Source organism: Tupaia chinensis, unplaced genomic scaffold, assembly GCF_000334495.1.
Source record: "Tupaia chinensis unplaced genomic scaffold, TupChi_1.0 Scaffold000362_1, whole genome shotgun sequence".
Classification (NCBI taxonomy): domain Eukaryota; kingdom Metazoa; phylum Chordata; class Mammalia; order Scandentia; family Tupaiidae; genus Tupaia; species Tupaia belangeri.
This window is the reverse complement of record NW_006159859.1, coordinates 3,036,148-3,045,445: the sequence shown is the minus strand read 5'-3', so window position 1 is coordinate 3,045,445 and position 9,298 is coordinate 3,036,148. Positions and strand designations below refer to the sequence as shown.

At 38.1% G+C, this 9,298-nt stretch overlaps 1 protein-coding gene across 3 annotated transcripts in view; it reads left to right on the top strand.

Annotated features, from left to right (window-relative positions):
* PRDM5 (PR/SET domain 5) overlaps nucleotides 1–9,298 on the top strand; it is a 150,826-nt gene that overhangs the window by 134,098 nt on the left and 7,430 nt on the right. For all 3 annotated transcript variants that reach the window (XM_006153109.3, XM_006153108.3, XM_006153110.3), the window contains one exon: nucleotides 1,776–1,880. In XM_006153109.3, coding sequence (XP_006153171.1) covers nucleotides 1,776–1,880 — 105 coding nt within the window. The remainder of the gene's footprint in view (nucleotides 1–1,775; nucleotides 1,881–9,298) is intronic.

Sequence of the window (9,298 nt, the reverse complement as noted above, 5' to 3'; positions counted from 1 at the left end):
AGAAACAAGTGATTTTTCAGTCAGATAAAAATAGAGCTGACCCTCAGCAGATCCTTAGAAGGTCAGATATAGAAGAAGCATGAAGATGAAAGAAATCGTTAGATGTGTGTAACCGAAGCCATGCTGATGGCATAAAATAATTAGGGTTCTTTATTGGTCTTCACACCTCGATCCACCTCTGGTCTCAGCTGCCCTGATTCACAAGTCTGCTCGAGCGTGCTTGGTGTGCTCAGGGGGGTGCCAGGTGTGTGACCCTAGGACCTTTCCCATGTGGCTCCAATTCCATTACTGTTGCACCACCACCTGTCCTGAAAAACTAATGTTTTTGCAAGTTTAGTTAAATTGAAACAAACCTTTTTACTGACGCACTTATAACTTGCCAGCTCTTTGAATAGAGCAATGTGAATTATTTCACCATATGATTAGGTTCCCAGTATAAGATAGCAAAGAAATTGGAATGTTTTTTTCTTCACTTTTTGACACTTCTTTTCATTAAGAGTCTGTGACCCACAATCTAAAAATACCTCATTAAAAAAATAATTTGGATTTTATCAAAGTACATCCATCAGGAAAAATAACTTGGCAATAGGACTGAAAATACAGAAATTGCAACTGAGTTCTAGCTTTTGAAAACTTACCCCCAGAATATGTTGAAAAGTTGGTTCAGGATTTGTTTTTTTAATTTTAAAAATTTATTGTTTACATTTAATCACATCTTTACAGTGTACCTTTCTTTTTCCAGCACAAATACTATGCATGTCAGTCAAGTCAAAGATATTACTCTATAACTTATCAGCAAATAGCTTCTCATTTTTTGTCAATTAAACACATTTTTACTTATTTTTTTCCTTCTCCTTTCCTCTCTCTCCCTTCCATACTAAACTTTTATTCCACATTTTATTGATTCACAAAGTACCTTAAACTTAAATTATGGACAAAACTAGAATCTAGTTACAAGTGCACTGTAATTTTCTTCTGAGACATTTTTAAAATTAATTAATTTACATTCATTCCCTGAGCATCATCACAGCATACAAAAGTTGGTTTCCTATCCAGAACATACTGCATAGTGGCTTAATCATACATTTTATCATCAATAACTTTTCATTTCTAGTTTTTATATATATATATACACATATATATAAAACCCCTATTTCTTTTTTTAAATTAATTTATTTTTATTTATTATCGTATTTATGCCACCTAGATCAGAGGTTCCCAAACTTTCGTGGGTCTTGATGCCTTTAGTATCTTAGTAAACTTTCATGGCACCACTAGGCCATAAGAAATAACCTAAGAAACGGAGCAGCAGGTGGCATGTTGGTTAAGGGACTGGACTCCCACATGACAGACCGTGGGTCGAGTCCCGGACCTGGTGGTTTACTTTCTCACTTTCTCTCTCTCTCTCTCTCACACACCCTGTCTGATAAAATTAAAATAAATAAAGTTAAATAAAATAATTCTTTAAAAAAATAAAAAGAACCTAAGTTAAGCAGGTTAACTACTACCCAAAGTCCAGCTTTGTAAAGGTATGATGTCATTGGAAGAAATGACGTGCAACCCAGCATCACAACCATGAACAACACTGAGCTAGTGTTAGTCCAGTTATTGCAATTACTGTGTTTTCCCTGCAAATTTAAGGAGCTCACGGTGCCCCTCTGAATTTGCTACAGCACCCTGGAGACCTAGTAAAATCCTCCCTCCTCCAGCTTAACAAGGCGACCTCTGTGTTCACTCGCTTGCTCACCCTCCACGGTCTCTTTTCGTTGGTGCAGGAGAAGCCGTACAAGTGTTCGGAGTGCAGCAAGGCCTTCAGCCAGAAGCGAGGCCTGGACGAGCACAGGAGGACGCACACGGGAGAAAAGCCTTTCCAGTGTGATGTGAGTTTCACTTTTCTTTTCTTTCCATGGTGTGTGTGGGCTTGTGTATATTCCTTGTGCACTTTGTAGTGCTGGTCTGTGCCCGTGAAGGTCCTGTGCTGTTTATAGCTTTTTGTTTTGTTTGTTTTGAAGGATTTTGCTATAGAGCGTATGTACTCAGCAAGAGAATGAGAGGGAAAGTAAAAAAATCACACCCTGGGGGGATGGCCACTCTGCAGTCCCTTCTCCATTCTCTTTTCGGGATTTTGGACACACACACATGCACGCGTTTCAAGATGCCAGGTCTAGGACTCGAACCTCAGTCAGCCATGAGAGATTGTAGCGCCTTACTTGCCTCGCCACCTACTGGCCCCCTGTTTATAGTTTCTGATTGCATAATCTATGCAATCACATGGCACTTACTGTATCTTTCCTGTTTTACAGCTGGCAAGTAAATCCTGATTTTCTTTTGTTTTTTAATTCTTTTTGTTATTTTTTTATACATTCAATTGCTATATATCATTTAGCTCTTAGAGAGAATGTCCCCAGCCATGAAATACACCTCAGACCAGTAATGCTGATTTTCTTTAAGACTTGCTTGCGCTCCATTTAGTGCCATGAGTGCTTGATCCAAGGTGTAAATACAGGGCGTGTTCAGGCAGCCCTCACATGTCAGCCTGTCCTGACAGGTAAATGACAATTAACCAGAGACTTGACTAATCTTACATCTTATCTATTTTATTAAAACCAAGCAGTGAATTAAAAAAAATACATATAAACTCCTCTGTATTAAATAATGCCACTACTAAGCATTTATGAAAGGAATACATGCCACTGTGTATCAGTCAAATCAATCTGAACATTGACGAATCTAGCAAAGAAATGGTTTCTCATCAGTGGTGTCACTGTTCTTTCGTGTGAGATTGCGAATTCACAGAAAATTTACACAGGGGTTAGGAAAAACGTGAGGATGTTGATTTCCGACACAGAAACCTCAGAAAGAGTATTGAAACTATTAATGTTATGATGGGTGAAATTGCTCAGTATGGAATTCTCTTTAAATGTTGAGGGAGGCTCACGTCCCAGTAGATAAAGTTTGGGGTGAGCAGTCCATATGAAAGAAAACTCACAAACACAAGACGTTTTTCTTGTCTTTACACGAAACTTGAGTACTAAGGTGAAGGCAACAATGTAGTTGGAATGGCCTACTCCTAAAAACCCCTTTATCAACAGCGATCTTCATCAAAGAAAGTACACTTGTAGAGAAAGAAATGCATACACTCAAAGCTCTGTCCCACACTGGAGCTGCAGCCCTAGCTCAATAATTTTGGTTGGTTTAGTTCATTGCTGTTTTTATGGGATGAATTTTCATAAAGGCAAGGCCTATTTAGATGATTTAATAGTAGTGTTAATACTAATTATTGATTTGGGCTGTAAATGAAAGATTAGTTGTGCGTGAACATCTTTCTACCATCACAATCAACCCATCTTTTTCCTAGGCTAAGTATTTTTCTTGAATATTTTCTTAGATAACTTGAACAATGATGATTTTTTTTTAAACTACATCATATGACTTTTTTTCCATGTACCTTTATCTCATTTACTTTTATGGTATATTCTGAACTCTCCAGTTTTCACCTGCAGCCCCTCCCAGTCTGTTTAGTAGAGGCCTATATTCCATAATGCTTTCAGAAATTCCCTAAATGTAGCCTGCTCAGTAGGGGAATGACCATCTTTGCTCCGAAATCTTGTCCCCCTTTACCTGCTTATTCCAGATAGGCATCGTCTTTTCTTACACGACTTTCAATTTCTTTTTCTCCTAAAAAGCTCTCAAATCTATTACTTCTTCTCAGTTTTCATTCCTACTAGTAGTGCCTAGCTCATACCTTCACCATTTATTTATCTATTTTAGTTTTTGCTATAGAATATGTGTGCTTACCAGAGAGACAGACAGAAAGTGAGATATCAACCCCTGGGGGAATGGCCACACAACAATCCCTTCCCCACCGTCTCCCTCTTGGTATTTTAGGCACACGTGCACTTGTTCCCCATGGGTCCAGGACTTGAACCACAGAGTCAAGCATGTGGGGTCCAGCTGCCATAACCTTCATGCCACCAGCTGGCCCTCCATTGCCAATTCTTATTACATCTAATTTCCAGTGTGTACATTCTCCATTCTTGTCACCCTGACAACATACATTTGTTTTTTTGATCTAGATGAAATTCACGCAACAAAGTTTAACCCTATTAAAGTGAACACTTTGGTAGCATTTAGTATACTGGCAGTGTTGGCGACCAACCTCTATCTGATTCTAAAACATTTTATCACCCCAAAATAAAATTCTATATCCATTGAATAGTTACTCCCCATTCTCCCAGACCCTGGCAATCATGAATTTGATTTCATTTCTATAGATTTATCTGTTTTTACTATTTCATATAAATGAATCATATGTGATCTTTTGTAACTGGCTTCTTTCATTTATCATAATGCTTTTGAAGTTTATCCATATTTTACTATGTATCAGTAAGTCATTCCTTTTTAAAAAAATATTAACTTCATTTATTATTATTATTATTATTATTATTATTGTTTTTCAGTTTGACGAGAGAGAGAGACAGAGAGAGAGAGAGAGACAGAGAGAGAAAGCAAGCCACCAGGTCTGGGATTTGAACCACAGTCAGCCATATGGGAGTCCAGTGCCTCTAATCACCATGCCACCTACTGGCTCCCAAGTCATTCCTTTTTTATGGTTGGTTATTTTATTGTATTTATATGTCATACTTTGTTTATCCATTCATCCAGTGATGTACACTTGAGTGTTTTCTGCCTTTTAGCTAGTGTGAATAGTACTATAACTATGGATATTGTAGTATTTTTTTTGAGTACTTTTTTTCAGTGGAGTGGAATTGCTGAGTTACATGGTGATTCTTTTTAACTTCTGGAGGAATTGTTATACTGTTTTCCACAGAAGTTGCCCAGTTTTGTATTTTATACCACAATGCACAAGGAGTCTAGTTTCTCCACATCCTTACCAACACTTTAAAAAAATATTTTCAAATTTTTCAATTAGCTATCTTACTGAGTGTGAAATACCTTACTATGTAAGTATCCTTTTAAAATCTTTATTGCTGCAGGCTTGCAGTTATGTCTCATGTCCTATGCTTCTGTATAAAAGTTTCTCATAAATTATAAGTTAAAGTCCACTTTCTCACTTGACTGAAAAATTGGTTTTTGTCATTTTTAATTTTCCTATTAATAATCTCTTATTCATTACTCTGCAGTCACAGAGTTAGAAGGTAGGAAGGGCTACCTTTCTTGTGTTGATACCACCCTACCCTTAACCAGTCCAAGAATAAAGGGAAAACAGGGCCATCCAGCCTCATCACCCAAGCTCCCCTGCCAAACCTAGGGTGTAGGAAGAGGGGCTGTGTGTGGCACATGATTTCAGATACCAGCTTATACTCTAGCTTCCTAACTTAGCCCTCAGCCATGTAAGGATGTGTTTGGATATGTAGGAGCTAAACATCTGAAGACTGTGAGGCTCTGGAGAAATTCCCTCCTCATATTCAACACAGCAGAAAAATGACAGAAACTCTTCTCTATGAATCTGAACCCTAAACTCCCACTGTGGATATCACACTGCCACCCACAGCAAAAGAGGGAAACCAACACAGACCTAATTCACATCAAAAGCAAGCACATGAATACACAACTTCAGAAACCTACTCCAAAGAAGTAGCAAGAAGTAGGTCTATCACTAGATAACTAGAAATTACAGAGGAGCCTCAAATAAGAGAAAACCAGGAAATGCCCCCCCCTCCCATGGAACACAATAACTTCTTACTAACAATGGATAAGACACAAGAAGTCATCAAACCATCAGAAAAAGAATTCAGAATATTTATTGTAACTAAACTGATATGTCAGGGAAAACAGACAATCAATTTCAAGAGAGGAGGAAATCTTTCCATGAATTGAAGGAGGAACTCTGTATATACCTAGACACCCTGAAAAAGAATAAAACAGGACTTCTGGAAATAAAGAATACAATGTAGGAAATCAAAACCTCCCTCAAAAGTATTAATGGCAGATTAGGCCACCCAGAAGACAAAAGCTCCAACTTTGAAGACAAAACTTCTGACATAATCTAAGCAACTGAGAAGAATGTGAAAATAATTAAAAATAAGGACAACATCCAGGAAGTCCTAGACACCATGAAATGGCTGAATAGCTGCCTAAGAGGTAAGAAGGCAAAGAGACAGGTAAAGGCATAGAAAATTTATTTCATGCTATATTAGCTGAAAACTTTCCATAATGAGAGAGGCATATGGGAATCCAAACCTAGGACATAGAAAGAACACCTAATAGATTTAACATAAGATACTTTGCAAGATATATCATAGCCAACATGGTAAAAATCAAAGACAAAGACAAAATTTCTGAAAATGACAAGAGAGGAAAACCAACTTACAGAGGTTACCTCATTAGACTAAAATTGGACCTTTCAACTGAAGCATGCAGGCAAGGAAAGAATGGGAAGACATTTAAAACTCTGAAAGAAAAATTATTTCAGCTAAGAATATTATACCCAGAAAGACTATCCTTCAAATAATAAGAAGAAGTAAAACCATTTCCAGATAAATAAAAGCTGAAAGAATTCACCACAAGTAGGCCAGCTCATCAGGAAATACTTAAGGGAATACTACATCTGGAAAACAAAAGGGAGATAAATAGAAATAAAGGAACACAAAACAACTATAAAAAAGAGAGAGCAAGAGAGACAGCAACTAAATGAAAGGGCTAAATTCATAAAATATTGATAATAACATTGAATGTTAGTGGATTAAATTCCCCAACTAAAAGAAACAGATTAGTTCAATGGATTTTTAAAAATCAGGAACCCTCTATATATTGCTTACACGAAGCACACCTTATTGACACGAATATACATAGACTTCAGGTGTCTTCATGGCCTGCTCCTTGACTTCTTTCAGATCTCTGCTCAAATAACTTCTCCCTTATCTTCATTACTATCTATCCCCCCACCCTATAGTCTTCTTCATGGAACCCAAAATATTACATTTTTGTTTGCTTCATTACCCTCTATTATGATCTCCACGAAAATAGTGTTTTGACTTTAGTGTTCTTTATTCTCAAGTAGAACAGTGTCTGGGATAAAAGAAACATTCAACGAATATTTTGAAAGAATGAATGAATGAGCCAATCACCACTGACTTAGTTCATCTCCACATTGCTTCTGGCTTGAAGAGGAACAATTGTATTGACTTCCCTGACTTCAATTTCATTCTGTCTACCTTGCTGACTAAATGACATTTTCAGTCCGTCTTTAGGAACCTTCGATGAATTCTCACCACATATAGAATATACTACACTTTCTTGTTATGATTATCAGGATCTTCAGGATTTATTTCCAGCCTTCAACTCTAACCTCTTTTCACGTTATATGCTCGACATCTAATCTTTAGCATTTGAACTATTTTCAGTTCCCTAAGTGATCCATGTTCTTTATACCTCAGTACCTCTGAGTATCTTCTTTTTACTCCTGGAATGTCATCTCTCCTTAGGACATGATAAACCTCCCTGCATCTTCCAGGCTTCTGCCACCTCTTCCTTTGCACCTGTCCTCTTCTCTCCACGCTAACTGCACTCTCCGCACTGCTGTTTTTTTTTCAGTAGGTTCATGCCATCACAAATATTTCTCCTTAGACTGTGAATTCCACAAGGGTGTGGCAGTGAATTCTTTGTCATTTTGTTCCTGACAGGAACAATATTGTAGGCACATTGTATGTGGTAGGTTTTTATTAAGTGAAGATGGTTGTATAGAACTCTAATTTTCATCTCTGAAGGTATGTTAGGTGTCACATATTACTTTATTTTAAAACAAAATCAGTTTGCCTTTAACCTAGGATAAGAACAAATATTGTCCCATTCTTTGGCATTTGAATTGATGCTAAGTCTGAATAGGGTCAAGGGTTGGGTGGGAATCACAGTGGAAAGAAGGAACAGGAAGTTTCCCTGTTGCACTGTTTGAACCCATTCATGCTCTCCCCTATTTTATAAATGACTATAAATGTCCTTGCATTTGGCTGATTTATCCAGAGCATTAGTTGGAATTTTTAAGTGACTGCATTAAGTTTGTGAAAACGCAGCTTTTAAGGTCTCAGTAGTCAGTTTCACGACCGAGACAGACACTCTCTGCTGACATTTAATCCTCGACCCTGGCTCTCATTCAGCACTCCGTTGGACTGATCCCATCTTCTCTGTGTGGAGCTTCTAGGACTTCCCTAACTCAAGAGTCATTATCTGGGATTTCAGCCTCTTGTTCAACTTCCTTTCCAGTCTCTCCCTTTGCTGTGGCTGTAATTTTTCCCAAGGTGACTGTGTAAATGGACCTGCATTTGTATCCTTCCCACCATACTGGTGAGCTGAACTGTCTGAGAACCTTCTTTATATTATCAAAGTAGTTTTTATTTTTTAAAATGGTGTCAGCCAAGCAAATGAAGAAAACACGGTCAGCTCACATATCTCTGCTTGAAACGAGAGCCTTTAGCAATGGTTGGCCCTTGGGAGGTGATGCAGACGCTGAACCCAGACGGTCTGGGTTTCAGTTCTAGAAATGACTTCCTAGTTCTGTCAACTTGGAAAACCTAGTTAACCATCTGTGTCACCATTTATTTCTTATGTTAAGGGGGGATAATGGTGCTAATATCTACTTAAACGGATGATGGTGACACTTGAACAAGTGAACATTTAGCAGTTGCTATGAATGGTTCCTGGCACAGAGTGATGGCCTCATATTTATTATCAGACCTCGGACCTGGGCCAGACCTGGGGATGGAACAGGAAACCAGATGCCATGTTGCCTGCCCTCATAGAACACATGTTCTTGGGGAGCATAACACTAAACAAATAAATGTGAACAGATACACATGACCATTTATAATATTTATAAAGTCTAAGGAAGGAAAGAAAAAACACAAACCTATGAGGCTGTGAAAGAGTAGTTATGGAAGAATTCCCTGTGAAAGTGATTTTAAACTAAAAGATGGGAGGAAATTAGCCATGGGGTACAGCGTTTTTTTAAAAAGAATTACTTATTTAATTTATTATTATTATGTAATTTGCTACATGGTACATGCACTTACCAGAGAAAGACAAAGAGGAAGAGGGAAAGTGAGAAAGTAAGCCACAAGGTCCAGGACTCAAGACTGCAGTTGGCCATGTGGGAGTCCGGCCCTTTAACCACCATGTCACCTGCTCACCTGCTAGCCTGGGGTACAGGGGGAAGTAGTTTAGGGGAATGTAGAGAAAGGCACCCAGAGCCAGAGCCGTGAGAGAGGAGAGGGGTGCGGAATGAAACTGATATGGTGCCTGTTAACCATGTGAGGGATTTATTGTGTGTCTAATTTCAGCA